Source organism: Chelmon rostratus, chromosome 19 (genome assembly GCF_017976325.1).
Source record: "Chelmon rostratus isolate fCheRos1 chromosome 19, fCheRos1.pri, whole genome shotgun sequence".
NCBI classification, from domain to species: Eukaryota; Metazoa; Chordata; class Actinopteri; order Chaetodontiformes; family Chaetodontidae; genus Chelmon; species Chelmon rostratus.
The window spans coordinates 7,465,940-7,491,579 of record NC_055676.1 but is presented as its reverse complement, the minus strand read 5'-3'; the positions used below and the strand labels follow the sequence as shown (position 1 = coordinate 7,491,579).

General features: G+C 43.1%; 1 protein-coding gene across 1 annotated transcript; it reads right to left on the bottom strand.

Annotated features, from left to right (window-relative positions):
• Positions 1-32: 32 nt before the first annotated feature.
• gsna (gelsolin a) lies at positions 33-20,243 on the bottom strand. Its single transcript, XM_041959785.1, has 16 exons — positions 20,101-20,243; positions 10,760-10,960; positions 9,266-9,420; positions 8,613-8,774; positions 8,287-8,436; positions 8,120-8,209; positions 7,872-8,004; positions 7,245-7,549; positions 6,757-6,890; positions 5,998-6,088; positions 3,797-3,967; positions 2,980-3,154; positions 2,175-2,296; positions 1,912-1,989; positions 1,762-1,822; positions 33-978 (listed from the first exon to the last, which is right to left on the bottom strand). Exons 2-16 carry the CDS (start codon positions 10,953-10,955, stop codon positions 809-811), a joined length of 2,193 nt encoding a protein of 730 aa, XP_041815719.1. The 5' UTR covers positions 10,956-10,960; positions 20,101-20,243; the 3' UTR covers positions 33-808.
• Between the last annotated feature and the right edge of the window lie 5,397 nt (positions 20,244-25,640).

Here is a 25,640-nt window from a genome sequence, read left to right as displayed (position 1 = left end):
TTCAGGTCAGTGTTGCCATGAAGAAGCAGAGACAAAGCGCGACACATGTTTCATTTGGTTTTATTGAAATGATAACAAGGCTTAGGGAAACCTCAGAGAGAGTCACACAAGATGTAACTGGTTTGTAAAGCAGCAAAGCGTCAGTTTCCCATTTAAAGTTGGCCACTGCAGCATCGCATAAGCTTCCTGGGCATGAATCTGTGGCATTTTCTCCAAAATAAATATTATAAGAGGCATCTAGGTTTAAGGTACAAACAATTTACCTATAAAGTCATAGTTAAACTAGAACAGTACCTTCTTAAAAAAGCAGGCTTACAGTAACCTAAAAGAAAATATTAAGGCATTGGTTGTATTGCTTTTTATAAACGGTGTTATTCTTGGCAGTGAGTTTCCCAATGTTTAGCACACTACGACTGTTTGTTTTCATCACATTTCACTAGTGAACAGGTTTTATTGTCAACATATAAAATAAATGAGAAAAATTGGTTACAGTAAAAGTCTTAATAGCAGACTATATTAAGTGCAAAAACCTATGGGAAGCCTGTGTATCTATTAAAGCTGTATTGGTTGGTTTCATAACTGGTGTAAAGGCATCACTGTAGCACGTGAGACGGAGTGAATTAAAACACTGCTTCAGTGACCTGCATCCTTTAAAATCACAACAAAAAGTAAAAAAGAAACCCCTCTCGTCTTCAGGGTGTTTTGGCAGGTATAAAAGTCTTATGATTGGAGCTCAGTGCTTGCAGCAGAGCGGGGTCGGGGTCAAAGGTCAGGGCTGATAGTGAGGGAAGGAGGGTCAGGTGAGATCTCACAGGGCCAGTTGAGCCATAGCGCGCTCCAGGGGGTCGCTGGTCCAGTAGTCGTGGTCCCAGCCCAGGAACCAGCCGGTGAAGGTGGGCGGCTCGAAGCCCTGCTTGACCTTGACGATGGGCGTCCTGCGGTCTCTGTTGGCCGGATCCGTCTCGATGTAGCGGACCGCTGAGGAAGATGAGGAAAAGCTTGAATTAGTGCTCGTCATACAGTGAAGTTGAATGAAAAATACAGGGCAGAATAATGTTTATTCGCTTCAAGCCAAACAATCAAAATCAGATTGTGCTAGAATTTAAAGACATACAATTTTATGATACATTACAAGAAGTTCTGCCAGTGACAAACTGCAAAAACTGCACTTTTACAGACACCACTGTACCACTTCCATGTCCTGGACCCAGGACTCAGTTAGCTTAGCATAGCATAAAGACTGGAAACGGGGAAACGGTTAGCCTGGACCTGCTATAGGTATAAAATGGTGAGATTTTACTGTTTTTGTTGCAAATTCAACAAGCTGAAAAAAAATTGGAGTGTTATTCTTTTGTCTTGCATAATTTAAAGATCGGTCTCCCCCTTTAAATAAGTGAAACCATCTAGATCTCTCTCGGCAGATGTTGAAGATTTGGGTGCAACAACCATCTAATCTTCCTGCAAGAAACTTCAAGAGTGACTTCACAGCAGGCTATAAAGCAGCGTTATACTGCCCCCCTCTGGTTGAAAGTTTCAAGCCTGTTTCACCTCTGCCTGGGTGTGGTCAGGAACATGCCTTGTTGACCCTGTAACCACACCTGGAAGTGATGTCACAGTGGACTAGAGTACACCAACACATCACTGCAACAATGTGGGAAGTTAAAGCACTGGAGGTCAGCAAAGACTAGACTTTCAGGGGCTGTCTGGCTGCTCTTTAAAAACCAGAGTGTGACTTTGGGACAGTTATTGTGATGTTCTTACCAGACGCCATTGCTTCAGTCTTCTCTTCGTCTTGAGACTCATTTCCGATCCAGACGAACACCTAAAAATGAGAACATTTGAAGCATATTTCTTTCTTTGCACATAGTCCACATAGTGCGGCTACAGCATCCGCAGCTCTGGCTTCCCTACCTGCTCCCAGGTGTCGAGGATCATGACATCATCAGTGGCGAGGTCCTCTTGGGTCATCTCCCCGGGCACCTCCTCAATCTGAGAGGAGGAGAAGGATTTAGTGGGGCTGCGCTGCTGTGCTGTGTGCACAAAGGGCTTTCAGAAACTAGAACATTTATATCTTAGAGACAATGTGCTTATTAGTCAGTGCGATTTAAAGGGTTGGTGCACTTAAATTAGAAAAAAAAAAAAAAAAAAGAGGAGAGCTCAAACCAAACACTTACAATGAAGTTTCCAGTCTTATTGGAGCAGGCGAAGAGTCTGGGTGGATGAGCGTCCATCTTGTCCTTGAGTCTGGTAGAAGTGCGATATTCTGTCTTTCCTCCCAGAGCCTCCCAGAACTGATCTGTGAAGAGCACAGACGCACGTCCACTTATTATAGTTTCATGATTTAAACAGGGAATAAAAAGCATATAAACAACTAAAGGGCGTAAACCATGCCAGGAGGCGGTTGGCTCGTCCAAGCACCAAGACTTGAACCATGGTTGTATTAAGAACAAACAGAGTGCGGCCTGATCAGCTTGATGAGAGCGCTGAGGCCGAACCATTAACCTCGTGTCAGCAGTGAAACAGACTACGACCCGCGACACGCTGGAGAGCTCCACTGAGCTGCTGAGTTGGTGGTAAATCTGCGGGTTTGTTGCTATATACTTCCTTATAAATCACACAGATCCGTTGTTGATATAACAAACATGGATCAGTGCATACAGGGAAAGCACATTCATTGTACTTCAAGTATGGCTTTTGAATCACAATGTGTTGAATAGTCGGGTCAAATGTTTACCCGGTGACAAATCCAACATGTTTCTCATCACAAGATTTCTGATGACATCCAAAGTGCACTCAGTGTGGCTCAAATACAAAAGGGGAACTATTTGGCTTCACATCAGAGCCCTGTTTTAACAGCTTGACCACAGTTTGTAGCCGACACAGATTCGACTCTGAGCATGTTATCTGACGCTGGGTTTCACTTTGACTCTTCTCAAAAGCACAAAAAAAAAAGAGAAACTTCTTCTCGTGTCCCCTCACCAGTCTCTCCTCCCTCGGCCAGCTCAGAGGCCGACACTCCCAGGATGGCGCACAGCTGCTGAGCTCCCTGCTTCTCGGTGTCGCTGGCACCCACTCCCACCCACTGGAAGGAGCCTCCGGGGGTCACCAGAACAAACACATCGTTGGAGTTCAGCTGGGACGACGCTGCGTCGAGCTGCACGGGCGCAGAGGTGACAGTTAATATGTGCAGCTCTGCTACTGTTTGTGTTTTCGAGCTGTCGGGGTTTTCCTGTTTATACTCTGTCAGCTTTGAACAACGTACAGGAACAAATCTGCTTTTATGTCAAATTTCCTGCGCTCTTAAAGAGACTGTGGATGACTCAGCTTTCTGTTTGCTCACTTAAGATTTGTAATAGGCAGAGACCAGATCTTATCGTGGACCATGCGTGATACCACCATACCATACATGCTAACAGAAGAGTAAAAGACATCTGTCTCTGTAGTCTTTAGCCAATGTTGCTGAAACTGGAGTAAACAGTGAATTTGTTGGGGACTATTTTCATCAGCGGATTAATCCACATTTGATGCTCTAGTGAATATTTGTGGCTACGGGAGAGTATATGCAGGACTGAGTCAAAATAAACTAACGTGTGTTCATGCTAATGAAGGGACATGTCAGCCAGTGCAACACTGCGGCTCACTGATGTGTTTTTAGTAGTTTTTGGTCAACAAAGGAGCTCTGTTGTGCTGATACACAATACTTGTTTCATGTGATTTGTTGACGATGAGAAGAATATAGAATATCACCAGACTCCTCCTTTAAAACCACCTGCTGCAGTGACGGATGCTCACTTACCTCCACGGCTCTGGTGTGTCCCGCAGAGTTGGAGCGCACCTGGAAGAGTCGAGTCTCTGCGGGAGCGGACTGACCTCCTTCTCTGGACGTTCCTCCCTTGTACACCACCATGGGCTGTCCTCCAAACAGACTCATCAGATGGGCCGGCTCCTTCCCCTGCACCACCCTCACCTGGTACGCAAACAGCAAAATGAAACCTCCAGAATGACAAAATGGTTGTTCCAGTAATTAGTGTTGCATGCACTTTGATGATGTGAATTATCCCAAGGTGGTGCAACTGGATTACACGAGCCAGGCCCTCCCTTGCTGTGTCTTGTGTTGGGTGCATCATCAAGAAGTGAAAAATGTCTGCTGCAATCCCGACTGCAGACACGAGATGGCAGCATGGAGCTGAGCAGAGCTCAGGTGGTTGTGAAATCAGGGATGATGACGCAGGTCGTGTCTAAAACAGTATTATATGAGTCTCTTTGGGCTGCAGCTTGTCTCATAAATATTTATGGCTGTCAGTTTTTCTCTGAAGCCTGTCGTCATATCAAATCATGCTTATCTGGAGTTTACATGTGAGAATGGAGAAATGATAATTCAGCTCTGATGAGTTTACATATTGTCGTCCACAGTCGAACACTTCCAACCAGCAAACTCCTGACGCTTTGTGCGTCCTCTGCTATGACACCAAACTGTCTGTCTGTCTGGCAGCGGGTTTTCTTGTCATCAGTCTTGCTCATCTCTACACAGCACAAAAGTTGCGTTTCGGTTTTGCTATCCCAATAAAAACCTCTTTAAATCATTCTCAGCAACCAATCACAGGCCTCCACAAGGCCTTGCATCCAAAACTGATAATGTTGGCGTCTGTTCTGCTGTTTGATCAAACATTTGACTGTGGTTGTGAGTTGTGGCTGTTAATATAACTTCTTATTTCTGGCATCTCTGGGTATCAAACCTCAAAACCAAAATGAGTCTGTACTACGAAGTCGCAACTGTCATGTTCTGCTTGCTAGGACTCATTGTCTTGTATAGTGATTCTTATTCTCATATCATTGCTGATTTTATGCAGAATTTTGCCATTTCTATATGTTAGTTTTTGTGCTTAGATGACATTTATTGTTCTCTATTTCTCACAGCATCATTTTGTTATCTGTGCCAACACTCAGTATTGTGTCAGGACTGCTATCAAAAATGACGCCCAGCACAAGCCGGGTTCATTTTTACTGTGACAAACTGTGAACACAAAAGTGACATTAGCAAGCAGCTTTCTATTTTGAGAGTGCGAGCAGGGAAACATCTGGAAAAAAAACCCAAACATGACATCTGAACACATCCCTAACTGAAGCCGGCAAATCAAGTGACTGGTCTCGCTTTTCAGTGCTAAATTCCCTCGACCCTTTAACACACACACACACAGTCATGCTGCAGCACATGCACACATACACACACACACACACAATGCGAACAGGAAGGTTGTGCATGCAACATGAGGATACACATAAGTGAAGTGCGAGTGCAGAACAGAGAAATGAATGAATGAAGACTCACATGAGCGCAGAGCCAGGACTCACTCTAAACAACTCAGCTCACGCTTTACACACTGGTCTTGTTTTATGATCCTCACGGTCATTTCTGAACTCCAACACTAGCAGTTGTTGACTAGTTCAGGTTTAGAGTTTGGAAACAGGCCCATTATTTATGTGCAGCAGACAGAGTTGGCGACAGAGGAGGAGGGAAACTCCCATTAACATCCTCACGGGAATGTCCTGTTTGTGTTTGCTTTCAGTGTCAATTCAATTTAACTCATCACTTTAATGAAGTGTTAAGGGAGCCAGAAAACTGAAGATAACAGCCCCTTCAAGACCAAGACGGTCACATTCATCTAAGGGGGTGAGGCGAGAGGAAAACTGTCACCGCTTCTTTTGTCGCTGGCTCTGGGCAAAATCACACGAGTCATTTCAGGAGGCCGAGGAGCAGGGGAGGAAGGGGGAAATACCTGAGTGGTTATAGGAGCACCGATAACCTGAAGACACAGAAAAGGTCGGAAACCAGGGAGGACAGAAGCAGCAGCGGGGAAAACATTAAAGGGAGAGGAGAAAGAGTGGAAGGATGTAAAGGTGACTGCGCCGAGTAAGCCAGAGGAGAGCAAAGGCTCCGCTGAATGATGAGACGAGCTCGTGAAAAGGAAAAGCCGCTAAAAGAACGATGCACTTCACCTGCACGGGCCCGCCGCCGAGCTCTTCATCCAGCTGGGCCCCCAGGATCGCAGAGGCCCCGATTTCATCCTGACTGGAGTCCACGCCCTGCCTGGGGAACAATCGCACGCATTATCATTACGCTGAACGTAACAAGAGGCACAAACCAAGTCCACGTCCCACCAATTAGACCTCAAACTGAAGGAGAAGAATGGATTTCTGTCCAGAACATTTAATGTGAACTTGTGATGTTGCCACGCACTCCTAAATTTGACTCCAATTGCTTTAAAGAGGTTAAAACTTGTTGTGTTCCTCTGAGCTCTAATTTCCAAGCCTGCTAATTTCTCTTGATCCTATTTGTTTTAAATAACTGAACTGAAAAACATCAAAGTGGAAATCGACTGGATCAAAAGGCTTCAATCACTGATGCTTAAACTTGAATTTATATTCTAGGCATTTTGAGACTGACCTACCCCATTTGGACATTTTATTTTGACATTTTAGCATTGCATGATATTTTTATCTTATGAATACATTTTTACAAAATGTAAACACTACACCACACTCTTTCACTTCTGCTCATCATTTACATCTTAAAGCTGTCCCGTGGAGTTTACTCGTCGACAAAGTTTCTGTTTACGAGTCAGCTTTCATCAGATTTAACAGGTGAAAACACTGACTGGCAGCTTTCACCTGCTTCCGACGAGAATACTTTTCCAGCAAAGTTGCACCTCATTCGGCTTGATCTGACGTTAAAGTGTTATCCTCTGGCATTCTCACCACATGTAGATAATGTGTCCCTGACGTCCTCCATGATGGTAGTTGTAGAGGATGATGTAGCTGTCTCCTCCGTAGAACTGTCCGTATGTGGACGGATCCACCGGCACCTTGTCGGAACCCTCAATGCGCCAGATCTGCCACGAAATAAATAAACTGTGTTTAATGTTTTATCCCATTTACTACAAATTACACGGATATTACATCATTACATTACAGAATATCCACGGTGTAATGTCATGTAGCAGGGAGCTGTTTGGTTGTTATTCTCCACATGGAAAATGTGCGACCCCTACAGGACGGGAAAGTAACAGCAGCAGCTGGAGAGCCCTTGAGGCCATTTCCCTCCTCCCAAGCAGCCGTTTGCTTCCATTCATGTCTGTGTTCTTAAAAATTAACTTCCTTGAGACAAACCAAGGCTGCGTAAAGTTCCCAAAGTCCCACCGAAAAAACCCCGGATCTCTAAGACATCCAAGTCTGCGTCCTCTCACCTGTTTCTCTCCGCTGCCGTCATCCACCATGCCGTGCTGGGCGGCCATGGCGGCCGAGTCGTGCAGGGTGGCGGCGTCGAAGGGCACCTTCTCGATCTTGGCGATGCTGTTGGCGATGTACGCCACGCCCAGGCCCTCTGTCTGATCTTTGTCCCGCCAGTTTTTGAAGAACTGCTTGAAGAGCGGCGTCTCGCCCATCTCCGGCAGGATCTGGACCTGAGTGTGTTTGGGGTAGCCCATCTTCTTGATGAACTCGTCTGCTGCTTTCATCGCCGCCTTTCGCTCATCCATGTTGGCGTCTTTGCCTGTAAGCAAGAGAGGAGAGAGTGATATGAGCGTGAAACTGTTAACAAGAACAGTTTCTGAGTTGTATAAAGAACTTATTGTGGGAGTGGCTCATATGACTGTAAAAAGGCAACAATAGCCCATTCTTCTCTGCTGAAGTGTGTAGAAAAGCATTACTCAGTTAACATGATCGGGTGTCGATATGGATTAGAGTACAGAAGCAATAAAAGGGTTTCCAAAAACGTGAAATGATTCCTTCACTTCACCTTGAGGTAAATATCACTTTAGTGGAACCGCTGCTAAATGAACATATGGGGAATCTACACAGGCCCCCGCACTGACCTTTCCAGACGAAGATCTTTCCATCGGTGCCGTGGTCCAGAATGAAGCAGTCGCCGGACTCCAGGGCGCTCTGGGCGAACGGGTTCTCCGCTGCCACCAGCGTGATTGTCATGCCCCCGCTGGCATTGGACACCTGCAGGCGGGGGGGAAGGGGGAGAGAGGCTGATTAGAGGCATAACAAACAAGCTAACAACAAGAGATTCATTACAAGAGCTACTTCTCAGAAAGAGACAGAAAGTGTTTGTCACCTTGTAGAGTTTGGCCCTCTTCCTGTTTGAAGCATCCGCTTTGATGTCATCTGAGGCTCCGGCGGGCAGATCTGGTTTAGGCCCTAACACCTGAGGACAGACGCAGCCATTTTAACACTGAGCTCAGTTTGAGACTTTGTTTGTTGATCCTAAATCACTGATCTCACCTCCAACATCTTCTCCCTCTCCAAGCCCTCGTCACAGACATACACCCTGGCCCTCCCACTGCGCTCGTTGTCACGGATACCCTTAGCAACCTGAGTAGCCTTCAGCTTCTCAAAGCGGTTGCTCTCGGAGCCACACCACTGGTAAATCTCCTGTAAAGCAAGAACAAGAGCGGATTGCAAAGTAGGTGAAGAAAATCTTCACACAGTAACATTTTGTGGTTTATAAATATCAAGACTACTTTTCCTATAAAGCTGTGCGTCTGCTTGAAAAACTCACTGCGGAACGAACAATCACATCATGTTGTCGTGTACATCATCTCACTCACATCTCCCAGGTCCAGGATGAAGCAGTCTCCCTGGTTGAAGCTGTCCCAGCTGACCGCCACCTCTGTTGCCCGGACAACACGGCGACCTTTGACCTGGAGCACCCGCTGCACAACCACCTCGTTAGTGACGACGTGCTTGAACCCAGACGCCACGCCCCCTTTCTGGAAGGTTAGAGTTGCATTTCAATAGTAATCATTTGTAAAAAAAAAAAAAAAAAAAAAAGAGGGGGGGGGAGTGGCTCCAACCTCAACAAAACACAATTTAAAAAGTATATAAATATTGGAAAATTTGGACATTTGACTGACAAAATAATGGCATCCTGGAAGACTGGCTCTTCTATTTTACAAATTCCAGTTACGTTATATCACTGTTAATGGCTGTTGTTTGCAGCACTCCATAAAAACGGATCACATGAAAGCATTTTAATGGATACTGGGAAATTTAGATAGACTAAATTTAGATTGACTAAATGATTGTCACAAGTGACTGGATCTACCATTTACGGATACTGAATGAAAAAACACAGCTTGAAAAATGGCACTTCCCATATTATATTACATACACATGATCCCAGGTTTGAAATGCAACAAAAACATCTACCTTTTTTTTTCTCAAAGATAGATGCTTTGCACCTATAAACATGAACTCTTACCATGTATTTGATTCCAGACTTGAAGTAGCCCAGAAAGGTTTTGGACTCGTGACCCTGAACCTCGCGGTACTGGATGGGTTTCCCCCCCAAGAAGTCGTCCATTTGGACCGTAAAGATGGCGGCCGAGCCGCTCTCATCCTGGGTGCAGAAATCACCTGCGCCGGAGGAACAGACGTGCTCCATGTTAATCCTGGTCTTTCATCTCAGCAGTCATATCGTACGTCTACCCAGAGAGCCACATTTTGTATTTGACGAATTCGCTCGCTGAGGACTCAGTGAGCCCGGGGATCAATATGCGGGAGCTTCAGGGGGTCAGATCCCAGCAGACACATTAATACATGCCCCATTATTCTATTTCTGGTCAAGCAGAGTGGTTCAGAAGCATGTGCTACAGTTACATCAGTTCCTGTTTATTGGTAAATGCTGTTTCCATGATCAATTAAGCTGACTAAAAGCACATGAAATCAATACAAAAAATAAAAACACACAACTCAGCGTTCCTGTTTGCTTTAAGCTTAATCCTAAAAAATGACGCAGTCAGATAATCTGTCTGCTAACACTCCTCTACAAGACTAATCTTTAAGCTCATGGCTGAGCTACAAACATGACATGTTACAGTGATGTCCTGACGACATTATTGAAAGATTAAATATACTGTAATGGGTTGAGAAAATTAGCCTACATCACACGTTAATAACACAAAAACTGAATCATCTGGTGCAGTGATTTCCGCAAAGCAGCTCCTCTCAGTGTGCTGTACACCACACTAAACAGCAGACAGTCTGAAAGTGCATCGTCTCCAGCACCAGTTTTACCGGACGGTTGTAGTTCCTGGTTGCTGTACACATTCAGATTTCTGAGACAAAGCCGGCAATAACAATCCTTTTCTTTGTGTTTGCTGAATGTTGGTGCAAAGTGATCTAGACAAATTCGCTTGTACTGGGAGAAAAACATCATGAGGTTTTAGATCACTGAAAAAAACGTGAGCCATGAAATTCCACTGTAACAAAGCACATCAGTCCCACACTCCTGAAAGGAAATAAGGCCCGTCACTATTTTAGAGGCTGATCTGAGTGAGCAGGATGAGACACAGCAGAAACATGAAACACAACAGCAGCAGGGGAGTAAACGCTGCGACACTGTCAAGTGAAATGACTTTCCAGGAGCGCAGATACACATTGTCATCCGCTCTGCTTTGCAAGTCAAACACGCTTGTGGCTACAATGGAAAACTGAGATCTTCTATGTTAGGCTACATGTTCATGGAAACAATAAAAATACAAAAGGAAGCCTAAAATATTTAAAAATATAAGTTCTTATTTAACTTAAAGTAAACTTTTTGAGATCTTGTGTCCACCGTTTTTATCTGGTTTTACAGGAAGAAGGAAAAACGCTGCTCAGAGGCTTCGACCTAACGTCTCCACACGAATTTTAAAGCAGATTTCCCCTTTTACCACTGCTGTAATAACACATCACAACATCTCAACGCGCTCACCCAACCAGAAGTGGAGGTCGTACTGCAGGTTCCCGGAGCGTTGTTTGATGGTGTTGAGGATGAGGTAGGCGTCTCCGGTGTAAAATCCCCCGTACAGCGCCTCGGGAACGGGCACCAGGTCAAAGTTCTCCACCCTCCACACCTGGAGGCCCGGCTTCTGTCCGGCCCGCTCGAACTCTGGGTGGTGCGCTGCCATCCTGCCTGCGGGGGAATCGCACAGCTGAGATTTAGAGCTTTTCTACTCGATAGGCCTGAAGACAAAGCAGTGTTCCTGTGGCAACAGGCTCCAGATCAGTGGGGAAATACTGCAGTTGTAGAGCTTTGTAATAAGCTTATAAAAGTGAGAGTGGGACTCCCTATTTGTGAGAGGTTTGCTGTGGAAAACATACAGCCACTCCCTTTAAGACTGAGTCGTTGCCGTGGATACAAAGATAAAGTTTTGGGTTATAGTTAGATATTAATGCACAGCAGGGTGAGTCACTGGTGCTCTGGGTATTTTCTCCAGTGAGCAGGAAGAGGAAGTCCTGATAGATATGACTCAGGCATTGTCATAACTGCCAGTGACGGTGGCAAAAGAAGCTCTGTCTATAATTACTCAGAGGAAAAGACCGGTGTATAACGAGACATTTTTGTTCCTCAATTTATCATAACTTCATGCACACAGCCACAAATATGTGGACGCTAGGGGTGGGAGACATGGAGAAAATCACGTCTGGTGATCACATTGTGTTCTGTCCTTATGTTTTTTGCCCATTATACAGTAACTTTTCACTACAGTAAAAGTAAGTAAAACATTTCTAGATAACATAACCAAATGGGAATGTCTGTACATTTGAAACTTGGTCTACTCTCCTACTTCAGATGTGGCCCAAACTCTTTCGAATGTTGAAAAATAAAACACTGTAAGAACAGCTTTGAAGGATAAATGCTGCCAGTCTCTATCATAGCCTATGACGCCTGAAGGACTTATACCTTAATGTCACACCGTGGTGAGGTCTGTCTCGTCATGGGGTTTTTTGTCTTGTCATTTCCTGTTTTATTTTGAAGGTCTAACTCTCATCTCGTTTCAGAGCATTTGCCCTTCCTCATGTGTCCCGTGTGTCCGCCCTGATCACCTATTGTCTCCACCTGTTCCTGATTACCCTCCACATGTTAAATAGTCTGCGTCTCCCTTGTCTTGTGCCAGTGTGTCTTTGTCCGTCGGCGATTCACCCGAGCCTGTCTTCCCCGTTTGTCCTTGCTACAGCCTTAGTCCTTGTCTCGTAAGCTCTTGTATCCTCCTCGTGAGTGTTTTTTGTTTTGTAATTTTGATATCTTAGTTTCTGATTTATTTTCTTATCTTAGACCTTAGCTGAATTGTTTTCCCCGTTGTAGAGTGATTTTCTGTTGTTTCTGTTTTAGTGTTTAGCTTCTAGTTCCTCCGCTATTTAGGAGAGTATTTTGATTTCATAGTTATCCTTATTTAGTTTCGATAGTTCCAGTATTCCTAGTCCTTAGAGTTTTCCTCCTTATGGAGTGTTTTCGTTTCATTTCTTACTAATCATAGTGTTTTCTAGTTGTCCTCATAGTGAGCGTTTTTTGTTCTTTGTTGTTTTTCATTACCTTAGTGTGTTCTAAATTTATCCTCATAGTGAGCATTTTTGTGTTATTTTCTTATTTTTGATATTCCTAGTTATAGCCTTGTGCCTAGTATACATTTTATAGCCTATTTGTTTGACACTCATCGAAGTGGAACTTGGGTTGAGTTTAATAAAGATCTGTGAATTCAAATCTCTGCGTCTGAGTCCCGGCCTGACACTTAGCTCAGACTTGCAGCTCTGTTTAATACGATAACTACTGTGTAACTCCATCACACTGATACAAAATTCTTATTGGGCCAATATTGTCATAAAACAGTCCTGATCACTGCCTGACCTAATGCAACCAGAGCTATTCAAAACTACCACAGTGATTTAGCGTGACACCTTCATAAAGTTCTCTTATGAGAGGTAAATTTATTAAAAAAAGAGTGGTCACAAACAAACCTAGCAAAAAGACACTCACACCCAAACATTCACGCACACATGCCATACCCTCCAGCCATATCAGAGAGCATACAAGACATGTGGGGCCCAATCAAGGGTTTTAAGTAGGTGTCTGTGCTGCAGTGCGTTACAACCTGCTGGCCTCTCAGCAGCATGAGTGGATGTTTGGGATTTTTATGATGGGAGTTGGGCATCCTGTTAAAATCTTTGTTATGGGTGTCTGGAAACTGTTTGTGGAACAGTTTATGAATGAACAACAAGGAAACCAGCTGATTGTGCTGGTTTGGACATGTTTCAGATGTCTATCTTGGAAAATTTCAAAGATCTGATTATTGAGAGTCTAGCCTGCATAAATATGACGGTGTTGGGTTATAAATAAAAAATAAAGGAACTAACTAATCTGACTTACTGTAAGTACAATATTGATGTAAAATGTTTGAAAGTTTAGGTACAAAAAAGTACTTTGATTGCTACAATATAGCTCAACTCCACAACAGCTAAGGGGCAAATAATGTGTGTTTGACTGTATTTGGTTGACAACGGCTGCTAGTTACTTTCAGAAAAGGCTCTAAAAACCCACAATACTTTAACCACTCAGCACCAAACACTAGGCAGACAATGGCAGCGAATAGCCAGAGAGCAGTTAGGAGCTGCAGTGCCAGATATTTCCTTAAGGAGTTGGTGGAGACCAAAAACAGAGCTAACAGAGGGTGAATGTTGGACTTAAATTTCAAGGTGGGCAGAAAAACAACGCAGAATCAATGGAAATGTTGCTCCATTACTGCTTTAGAAAAAAAGACAGCTATTACAGTTTTGAATCCTAATTTTATTACATCTTTTTTCTATTTCTACATTTTCTATGTTTCCCTGTTTTCTTCCACATCTCAGCATATGTAACAATGCTTTTTTTAAAATGTGGGTAAAACAGTTTGTTGCTAATACTTTAGTTCTTTTACTTCAGTAAAAACTTGAATGTGGGACATTTAGTTGCAATGTGTTATTTCTGCTTGGTGGTTTTGCTGCTTTGATTAAAGTGGTTAGGTCTAAATGTTTGCAGTGTTCGATTACACAGTCCACACTGTGAAGCAATCATTTTCCTAAAATATGCAAAAATGAATAGATGTGTTGTCTGAAACTTTGCAGCAGATGCTGGCCCACGCTGACTTCACACCACATATTAATTACTACAGAAAACACTGCAGAAAGCGAAAACAAGTGGAGCAGTGTTCTCAAGTCAGAACCTGACCTCTCTGAAAAACGCTTCTGTGACACTTTCATGATGTACAACTTCCTTATTTTACTCATTCATTTAAATGATGATGCCCTATCAGACATTCAAATCATCAATGTTCCTGACTGTAAAGAGCTGCTGATAAAGCTCATGCTCAGGTATCACAAAAAAATTAAAAACCGGAGGTCATGTAGTTCAAAATGGACACTGAGTCCAGTTTTCCACAGGAATGCTGCTTGGACCAGCTGCCTGTCAATTTGCACGACTAACTGTCCACATTGGAGCAAGAATGGCTCATTCTTCTAGGCGGCCGGCGGCCCACAAACATGGCAGGAATCTGCTCCTGACCCTGGAAGAGGGAAGTGGCTCAGAATTCATTTAACCAGGCCAACAAATGTGGGGCTCCATCCCCCCCCCCATCTCTGTTGCTCTTATGCAACAGCCAGACTCGCTGTGCAGTATTCTGTGGCTATGGAATGCTTCAGCATGGAAAAAGCATGTGGGAGAGCCATTTTTACAGTCACCTTCCCTGATTTTTAGATGGGTCACGTGTCGCTGGCTGGTGGATTTCTTGAAGATGAGTTTTTTGGATAGAGGCTGCGGAACAGAGACCTAACCCATTTATAGCTCCTTTAGACTACACATGAAAATGGACACAGTCAAAACAGTGAAAATGTGGCCAAAATCATACAAGGTCTTACAGCGTCTGAGCCAGGTTTGGCTGGACAAAGACAAACTGGGGCTGCTGCGCATCCACTGGGGCCGTTATAGCTCGACGATGTGGAAAGCTGAGTTTTCCTACAGTCGCTTTAAAGTGGCCCGGCGGAGTTTCCAGTCTAGAGACGCCTGAAGGCCATAAAAGTCAGACAGCGAATCTGCAGCATCTGTGGTCATTCAGGAAGATTTAACTAAGCCTTGGGTTAGGGTTAGACTTAGCTAGATAAATATTAGCAGTGTCTAATTTGCAATTTCTCAAACCTCAAAACAAAGATACCAATAGACAAATAGCAGTTTAAAGGAAAATTTGAATACACTGATAAATAGATTCAAATAATCTTTCTCAAGGAAACATTGAGCACTCATATTTTGGGACATGGAAATGATCAAATGTGGAAGCTTTGAATACTGGCACACACAGTTATCAAGTGTCTAAGGACAGACGGTGTCATATACTATAGAGATTTTTAATAATTAATAATAAACAGCAGTAACTAAGAAGCAGTTTTTGATGTGGATCGTCTGCCTTCTAACATGATCTGGCACTGATGTTGATTTTAGATGGGTGCATCACTGTTTGGGTAAACCTCAGCCCTTCTGTTTTCCTGAGAACTGTCTTTATCGCAGAACAATTAGCAAGTGTTCCTGTGGGATCTCTGTTCAGGCCGGTGATTGGACAAAGTGGACTGAATAGGAAAGATAAGACAGCTCGGGACTTTAGGTTATCAAAATCTGCATGTTCAACAGCAAAGTACGCAACGCTACACCAAAGCACTTCATCATAGGATGTTCAGTGTATATAGGTAGAGTGTTGTTCTGTATATTGTCCATTTCTGAGGAACTGATTCATTGTCTCAACACAAATGTCAGCAAAAGTAAATCAGCCTGTTTATTGTCATTTTTAAACTTGGACAAATAGCACATGAGTTTGAAAAAAAATATCCTTATTTGTTTTTCCGAGAGTTATATGAGAAGACTGATACCACTGTCATGACTGTGTGCTAGGTACGGAGAAGTGCCGGAATTTTAGCTTAGCTTAGCATACTGAAAGCGAGGGAAACAGCTATCTTGGCTATGTCTAAGATTTAACAACCAGCACCTGCAAAGCTGATCAGCACGTTGTATCCTGTTTGTTTGATCTGTACAGAGAAAATAACGCAAAAAGACAATTTTACCAGGTTTCACAGGAAAGATGTGGTTATTTCTCGCCAAACAATGGCCTTGCACGGTGACTTCCTGGAGACTTGTTGTCATAGTTAAGTTGCCGGCGCTTTAAAAAATAGTAGCATGTAACTCCCTCTAAAACCACAAATTGTTGCTTTAACGTTTCTGCTGCACAAGCAAACACAATACAACCTCGCTAGTGGGCTTATTTTTCATCTTTGGGCCGAGCCAGGCTAGCTGTTTGCCTCCGCCTCCAGTCTTTGCCCTCAGCTAGGCTAATCACCTCCGGTCGCTGTGGTTTTGATCGTCTCATCTCACGCTTGACACATTCGGTGACAAACCCTCATCATTAAGTATAACACAAATGATTTGAACGTCTCGAAAGGTTAAAACGCTCCTATATGAGGTAGCTGCCACATCCTCCAGACTGCTACTTCCTAAATATCTGGGGAACCATCTAAAAAAAAACTGCGGTGAGAGAAAACAATAACTGTACATCCCCACGCTAATAAATCAGCAACGTCTGCTTAGTTTGATATACAGCTGGACACACCCAGCAGTATAAAAACAGATCCAAGCTGAACACAGAGACATTCACACAGAGACATGAACTTTAATTTGAAACCAAGTCTGTGAAGGTGACGAAGAGCATTTTCACGACTAAAACCGTGGTCACGTACAGAGCAACAGGAAAACTTGTCACCTCAGTTTTCACTTCGTAGATGCGCTTGAAGTAAAGTTTTGCAACTGTGCGTCTGTGTAGTTTCATGACAAGAGTGCCAATGCATTCAATCCCCATGACAAACGTTCAAAAGCATCCTGCATGATTGCCTGAAAATAGAGCTGCTTTTAAAAAAATATATACATCTTGAAAGGTTGACTTGTTCAAGAAGTCTTTTCATCCGACAGCAGGCACACACCATCGCATATCAACCATTGAAAATATCACTTTTGTGCCGCTTCTCATCCTGAAGATGAGGCCAGAAGATGGCACTAAATAAATACGACTGCCTTTGACTGTGATCTCCTCCTCTGATGGAGAGAAATGTTCCGTCTGTCTCTGCACATCAAAGCTGTTTTATCCCAAAGCCAGATACTTGTACTGTCTGCGTCTTAATAAAGCAAACATCAGAGGGGACACACGGCATCTGAATCACCTCACACTTTGAAAAATCAAAGCCAGCATTAAAAAAAATGTAACAACAACTCTGACAAAAGCTAGATCAGAACAGATCTAACAGGAATGAGGGAGAAGGTTAGAGAATGCAGCCTGAGACACGCTGAGATTTAGTTTTTAGATTGTTCCTGTGCAAAGTTTTGTTGAATGAAACGTTAGCCATTAGCTGTTTCTGGCAGCCCCGGCTCGGACAAAGTGACTCACGGAGGGATAGTTTGTTTGACTCAACGCATACACGGCTACAAGCCTAAATAGAACACGTCACATGACCATCGGTTAGGGCTCCTTCACGGGCATGCTGGGAAAAGCAGATGGTGTCTGCAGGCCACCGCACAGCTCTGCAGAGCCGAAGGTGTCCAGTCCCGTTTCTACCCCTTCACTGCAGGCTCTTTGCCCCCGCCCCCCTTCCCCTCCAAATAGCGAGACCATGATTCCAGCCTTCCAAGTTATTTGATCCCCTCCCCCATGTTTTGCCAGCCTCTCTTTTGTGTCTGCCGTCGCTTGAGGCCCGTGTGAAAACTCGCGGATAGCGACACTGGATTCACATGCTAGGAAATGTTCTCCCTTGTGATTTGTCTGCTGGTGTCGCACTTCGAAAACAAGCCCATAGCAGCTTCATCTGAGAGGCGTGAATTTCTGGACTTCTGTGCTGTGTTTCTCCCAAAAGAGAGATTCCTCCTTCAGGAGGGGGGATTCTGGATGACTCATTTTCTCCATGCTCTCTTGCCTCTCGAGGGCTGTGCAGCTGCCCTCCAGCTCGCTCAGGACAGATAACACTGCGCAGGCCCTTTAATAGCTGCTCTGCTTCCCTTTTATCTGCTTACACAGTGCAAGACAAAGACCATCAAAATGGCCCTTTATGAGTTTGTAAATAAGAGCCCTGAAATATGGACGGTTATTAAGGGATATGAGTGGGTTGTTTCAGGAGCAATCTACGTCAAAGCAATTTACTCTGTATGCGGTTCTGTTTGCTAAATTAATCATATGAAGTCCATAAAATCATATTTCTAATAAAGTGGCATCTTGCTTGATTAACATTGGCAATGCGCTGCAATCTTATAAACAGCAATGCATGCATTTAATGTGTGATTTATGGTAACTTGACTAGAAGCCACGATGTGTGTTTTGAGTGAGAGACCACATTGAAGTTAATGGGAAACCTGCCAACTTAATCTCCCGAAATACAGCATCAGTAAATATCTCCCACAGCAGCTTCTGGTCTCGGTCGCTAACTTAATCTCTTCAAATGTGGGTTTTGCTGGAGATTTTGAAAGTTACTGTCTCGTGCAGAAAATAGTGAGGCTTAAAGAAGGGCACGTTTGAGGTCTTTTGTGAACGCCCCACCCAACGACGACTCATTGAAGTGACCAAAAAAATGGTTGATATTGAGCGTTTTCTGATCTTCCACCACGATGGTTGAGGTCTGGTTTCGACGACTAAAGCTTCTTGAGTAATGTCAGGAGAAGACTGCCTTCCTTGTCCGAAGAAACAAACATTGTCACATTTGATGATTTGCAGGCCGAAACACATCTTGACCTTTTGATTAATACTGAGCTACATTTTGTTGAAAGGTTAAAGGTCCTCAGCTGTCTGAGCTGGCCCGTGCTTCATATGTTGTATGTATGTATGTAGTTAGGACCTGTTTTCCACTAAAATACACTAACTTCAATGCTGAAACAATGGTTACAGGTAACATTGACGTTTTCTGAACTGTAAATCTCCAAATCAGTGTTTACTGGGTTTGGATGCCAAACCATTCACCCGGCCTCCTCCCTAGCACTTTTTGTGGCAGTATGACAATGTCACACCACCTCCGCCTTTTCTACTGAGAGAGAACATGGAGGACAGTCATTACATGACTGGATGACCACAAAAGGCTGCTTGTCAGGAGACGTAAATATAACCTATGTTCACAATTAAGTAGTTTATAGACCTATGCTGTCATTTTTCGTGTGAGCGCAGTGTCCCAAATTTGGATTTCCTGCGTGCAGCAGCTCACATGCATTACAGCGAGCAGGAGCCCAAACTCCAGGCTGCAAAGTGTCCCCGCAGAAAACTTTTGGCGACATCACAGGTAATGTCAAAAGCACACCAGTAATGTGTTAAACCATGGTGACTTTCCAGTTAAATATTTCCTTTCTTTCTTTTTCCCCAGTTGGCATACAAACATGCGCAGCAGTTCAGCTGTCCTGCCCCCCACTCACACACACATACAGAAAGCTCACAGTTGTCCGAGGCGAACATGTGAATCTGAAGAGGGGTGCAGTGCAGTCGGTGGGTTCAGGCATCCTATAATCTCAGTCCATCTAACAGCTGAGTGTGGATCTGACACAGCGCTTTCTGATTGGCTAACAAAGGTCTGTCTTTATCCCTTCCTCGTGCACACACACACACACACACACACACACAAAAGCAACACTGCTGACACACTCACCTTTGCTGTAACAAACCATATTCAGGATGTTGTGACTAACTTCCTCAGTGAGCAGAACCACTATTTGCTTGTGTGTTTCTACGGCAACCACAGATGTCTTCAAATAGAGATGAGCAGCTGCTGAGGAAATTCTCACAGACTTTAAGTGACTTTTCTTTTCTTATAATGCTTGGCTGATTGCAGGATGTTAACTGTTGCTGTGGGTTCGGTGTCACATCATGGCAGCCTGAGCTCAAACAGCTGAGGAAGAATGTGACCAAGCCTGTGGCCAGTTTCAGTAGAACCCACACAGCAATTTTCTCTCATCATTTCCACTGCCTCTCCATATATGGCAGCAGCTGCGTTGCACTTTTGATAAAACAAGCCGGTTTTACGCTTCCTTGAATGGGCTATACAAAATAACTTGATTTCAGGTAAACCATATTTAAATGCAGAAAGAAGCCACACTCTCCTTCCCCCCAGCATATGAAACCTTTGTTCCAGTCTGCCTGGAATATAACGGTGAACTCCGCTGCAGCCCGCACTGAGGCATCTGACTCGCAATCTGTGCTGCAGGATGTGGGAGTCATTGGAGTTAAGAGGGATTGGACGTACCTGGACGCGTGGGTTGTGGTCGGGGACGAGACGGACTGCTGTGGACCTGAGTGAGCCGCGGTGAGCGCTTCGAGCTGCGGTGCGGAGCGGAGAGGCGTCGAGTCGGCGGGGCGGCGGGGCGCAGGGCGGCTGTTTATGCCTCTGGTCCGGGACACTCCCCGTTATGACACTCCCATGGCCTGCCTGCTGCTGCAGCGCTGACGCGTGGGCGTGCACACGCGCTCAGATGTCTGTAGCAATCTATCTATCTATCTATCTATCTATCTATCTATCTATCTATCTATACAATGATCACTAAGCCCTTTTGTGAAGTTTTTACTGCAAAGATCATTTTTTAAGATCGTGTCATACAGGTGAGCGTTTTGCTCTAATTCTATAGGTTTAGACATTTAACATGTATACCTTAAAATAGGTGCTTCGAAAATGAGACATTTAAAGTCCCAGTGAAAAATGGGATTGAAAGACTTTTTTTTCTTGCAGTGGTTGTAATTTCACAGTGAGCTCAGCCAGCACTGAGTCTGCACTTCCGGCCTCCAGGAGCCTGTGAGCAACACTGCCCCTGCCTGGTCCTGGTGCACCACTAGTTGCAAATAAGGCAAAGCTAGATACCTGGGCTGAACCATATGGAAAAATAATGGTATTACAGTTATTTTGACAGATATTGCACTTGACCATAATTCACTTTCAATAATATTTTGATTAGTTGTTCAGTCTTACTCTACACTGCTGTAATGCATGTCTGTTATATACCAATTCGGGTGAGGCTATACATAAAATAATCTTTAATATGGTGCATTCATGCATGCAACTTGCTGTGTGAATGTACCTGCTCATCAAGGTTTGCAGTCCTTATCATGGGGCAAAGTGGAAGTCCAAGCCTGTGAGATTCAAATTTGTTTTTAAGGAAAGATGATGACTGCACACTGTTTTTGCAATGTATTAATTACATCATAATAATTGCATCACAATAATTACATCATAATAATTACATCATAATAATGTGTGAAAGTATTACATACGCACCTGCATGAGACACTGGGTGTGCATGTTCTTAGCACTGTTTCACAATGATGAATCTGAAAGCACGCAAAGCTTAGCAGGGGTGTAAGACCTGAGTACAATATGCTTTTACAAATATCACACTGAGACTCTGAATGCATCCATGACATCTTGGTTTCTTGTTTCTGTGCAAAGAAAATGCATTTTGCTCTTGATTATGTATTGAATATACAAAACCAGCCAACAGTTTTTACAAAATCCTAGAATTTTGCCTGAAGTGGACAATTCTGATTCCAAAAAAGTTTGGACACTGCGCAAAACATAAAACCAGAATGCATTCATTTGCAAACGAACTGTGTTTACTGACAAGAGTTTCCAAAGTGTTCCCGAGTCCATGTATTAACATCCTTTATATAGTCATGTGTTCACAAAGTTCCAGGATGCTCCTTTCATACCCAATCATGATACTATCACCTGTTACCAATCAACCTGTTTACCTGTGGAACGTTCCAAACAGGTGTTTTTGGAGCGTTCCACAACTTTCCCAGTCTGTTGTTGCTCCTGTCCCAACTTGTTTGAAACATGTTACTCCATATAGCTCCCAAATTCAGAATAAGCAGAAATTTACAAAAATCGATGAAGCTGATGAGGTCAAACATTTAATATATTCTCTTTGCACTGTTTTCAACTGAGTGTATGACTAAAATTAGAAGCAAATTATTTATGTTTTATTTATGTCTACACAGCAGATTTGGCGTTGTAGTAATGTCAGAAAGACAAACTTTAACTTCGGCATGATATGATTGTACAACATATTGCGAAATGCAACATTTCAGGCCTTGAAATACTGTGCAATAATTACCAAAGCTATAGGGGGAAGGGAAACACATCTTACAATGCACTGACTTTAAAAGAACATGTGTTAAATGATCATTTTCAGATCCTCTCTGTCTTCTAAAACCATAGATTTGTCTTTTTTGGCCACCTGTGAATTAAGGAACCCAGCACCGGGTGTTGTGGCAGGGACGACATGTTTATGTTTTACAAAAGCATCGTCCAAAGCTGGATAATAAGAACATGCAGCCATCTGTAGCAATGCAAACCAGCAAAATGCTTTTTGGAAGTCGACGAACAGTCCCTGTGGATCTCTTTGGATGGTGTAGAAGGCAGGCCTGGAAACATGAAATCTTTCTGCTCTAATGGCTCCGCTGCAAGTGGTAGTCACGGGTGGTGACTGCTGCTGATACGTGTTTGGCTGAGGAGGGAAAATCATGATGAATCTGTCTTTGACTTGGTCAAAACTGTCGAGCAGAAGGCGCAGCCCTCCCTTATCACAAATACTGCAACCTGATGGTTTCACCTTAGTAATGTTACATCCATTCTATTGTCCATGTATGTGCTTAACAGATGCAGAAAGAAATTATTCCATCAGCATTATATTAGCTTTTTAACATCATGAGCTGCCATAACAGGGTGCAGCAAACACAGCCGCTGACAGAAATCATTTGCTCTAATTGTTTATATTGCACGAGGCACACAAAAGATATGAGCGACAGCGGAGTAACCACTTGTCCACAACTGCCAGACTGCCACCAAATCTGTGGGGTTTTAAATTGTCGAACATTTATTTTGTCTCTTCCTGGAAACAATGTCCCGGTTACTGTGCATAGTCCACAGTCCTCACTGTGAAAGACATCTATTGGTCCCGGTGAAAACAGCTGATATTTTTGATTTATCTTGAAGGATGGATACATGAAACTGAGGCTGCCAGCTGGCCACTGTGAGATCTGAGGCTTTTCGACAGGGTTGCCCAGTATCCTGCTCTGCTTCCCGTCTATTTGTTTGCTGAGAGCTGTTTGTGCTGTCTGTCTCTGTGATGAAGAGCACATTAACTTTGTCTTTGTCTTTTTTCTCTTCTGTTGTTGAGGGCATACTGACACGACTACCACTACTACTACAGATAATAATACTAGTCCTAATCAAAGTTATGTGTAGTTTGTAGCATTCAAAAGGCATTAATCTGAATTGTATCAAGTTGTATGAAAACAGACATTTAGGACATCGATTGGATGGTTGGATGCTTTCCAATCACGTCAGTTATTGTCTAGCAATGATTTATCAACCCAAATTATATTTTACTAGTGATAAAGGTCTGCTGTGGTATTATGGTGCACAACCTATAGTTATTTCAACCCTTTTACCAGATGAGCAAGGTCATATTCAAATAATTGTAACTGCATATAGAGTTTTCCTGACGCCTTGTGATGCCATTATATTAATTTATAAATCCCATAATATTGACTAAATCATTCTGATACTAAAAAAACATACATTTATCAACTACTAACTGGCTTTTTTTTTTAAACAAATAATACGCTAACGTTCACTATGTGACTTGGAGAGAGATTAACTGACCCTAACATTTACCTGGTTGGGCCCTTTTTCTACTGACACAAACCAACATTTTCACATCTTGGTGTCCCTCTAGTGGACGGAAAGAGAGTGACAGAGGGAGATTTATATTCTGCCTCTCAGCTGGCATGCTTGCTGGACACATAAGAGGATGTTGACTGGTCAACAAAGGTAATGACAAGGCAGCATTATAAGATCGTTGCTTTCCTTTTGCTATTAGATTCCCCCCACTATGGAGCTCTCTGCCCTCTGAGCTGAGACACTCAAGTCTCAGGCTTCTTTTAAATCTCTTCTCAAAACTTTTCTTTTTGTGAAAGCATTTAGAAATGTTTGATATATGTTTTATTAATATAGTTTTTATTCCTAGCTTAATAGGACATTTGATTTGAACAATCAACTGTCAATTACAGATTGTATTTCTCTGATTTTTCCTCTTTTACTTCATTTATGTTATTTATGTAGAATTAAAAAATATGGTTGTAGGTCAAGGGGTTTCTTACTGTATATTTTTATTGACAGTATCTCACTACAGAATGTGATAACAACATGTTACATCAGGACAGCAGGGAAATACTTTTAGTCTCCTGGGGACAAAATGTCAATAGCAGATTTATGTAAATCACATGCTGCCTTGAACAGATACTGTACTGTTAAATTGCTCTCACTGATGTACAGTGCCTATGTCAACCCGTTTCTAGAATTAGGAGCTGTAATTCATGCACACACTGAAGGGCTCCAGTCATGCATGAAAACATTCCAAGAAGAAAGTCTTGGGGTCTTTTGTGCCTTGCTGTATGAGACAACAACACAAGCTGCCTTCAGCCTGACAGGAAGTTGAGTAACCCTCAGTAGACACAGCTGTACACTTGAGACTAGAAACTTGGACATGAGTTCAACTTAAATGGTCAGCTCACCCAAATTGCAAAAAACATATTTTCCCATGTACCCTCACTGGTAGCCATGCAGATAGTTTTGATTTTATTTGCAAAATTACAACAAATTAACAACTGAATTACAACAATCTCTTTTTTCTAATAAGTGATGCTTTCTTATCTGTTTTTAGGCATGCAAAGACTTTCCAGGGGACAACATCTCAACAACAAGATGGATTACGATGAACAGACATTCATGGTACTGAATCTGGTGATCGCTTGACTTTTCCTCTAGCATCACCATGGTCGAAATTTGTGGTCAAACTAGAGCAACGTTTTAATTTGTCCAAGTTGTGATGCTCGCATTCGACCATGTGGTTACAAACCAAGAGTTGTAAGAAACACGCAAGCACATCAGCTTTATCAAGTACAATAAACTGTTTCAAGTGCAAACAATGAGAGATAAAATAAGATAATATCATTCTTTTTTAATGCCACAGCAGGGAAATTTGCAGTGTTACAGTTGTATTGTAATAGTAAGAGGCATCAGTAAAAAATGCAAGATATGATACTTAAGTAAACAATATAATAAGTGAAGCAGACAATAGTTGAGTTCTCATTTTTGAACAAAGGAAATATTGATATTGCACATGAGTGAGCTTGTCAGTTCTGGTGTGTGTGGTCTATGTGAGCAGCCTGTCACTGACGGAGCTGCTGTCAGAGTGGGGTGGGACATGTTCTCCATCAGAGATGATAGTTTAGCCGTCATCCTCCTCTCTCTCACCACCTCCACTGGGTCGAAGGGGGCATCCCAGGACAAAGTCTCCTCCTGTCAGCCGTCGGGATGCAGCTGCCCCAGCAGAATACTCCATAGATGATGTTTAGTGAAAGAGTTTTTAAATTGTTTTTTAATTTTTATTCATGGGCCAAGGTGCAGTCTGGTGTAGTCATGTGAGTTTTCAGTCTGCCATGGAAGACACCTGCAAAACCATAAAATGTTAGCATGATGACACACTAATCTAAGATGTAATCAGCGTAAACATTAGACCAGCTAAAGATCATGTTAGCATTGTCATTGTGAGCATTTATCGTCTCTACCTGGAGGCACCGTCCTGGTCACTCTGGACAGTCCACAGTCCTCTCTGTGAACAGCTGGCATTGGAAATACATTGGAGTGCAGTGAAAACAGCTGATACTGAGGTTTGTGGCTCATCCTGAAGAATGGATACATGAAACTGAGGCTGCCAGCTGGTCACT

Bases quoted from the DNA above. Each gene is read 5' to 3' on its own strand.
- gsna (XM_041959785.1), bottom strand. From the start codon at position 10,955: ATGGCAGCGCACCACCCAGAGTTCGAGCGGGCCGGACAGAAGCCGGGC. The intron at 8,210-8,286 runs GTGAGATCAGTG...GTCTGTCCTCAG, and splicing joins AGAGGGAGAAGATGTTGGAG to GTGTTAGGGCCTAAACCAGA. The intron at 1,823-1,911 runs GTAGGGAAGCCA...TCTCATTTTTAG, and splicing joins TCCTCGACACCTGGGAGCAG to GTGTTCGTCTGGATCGGAAA.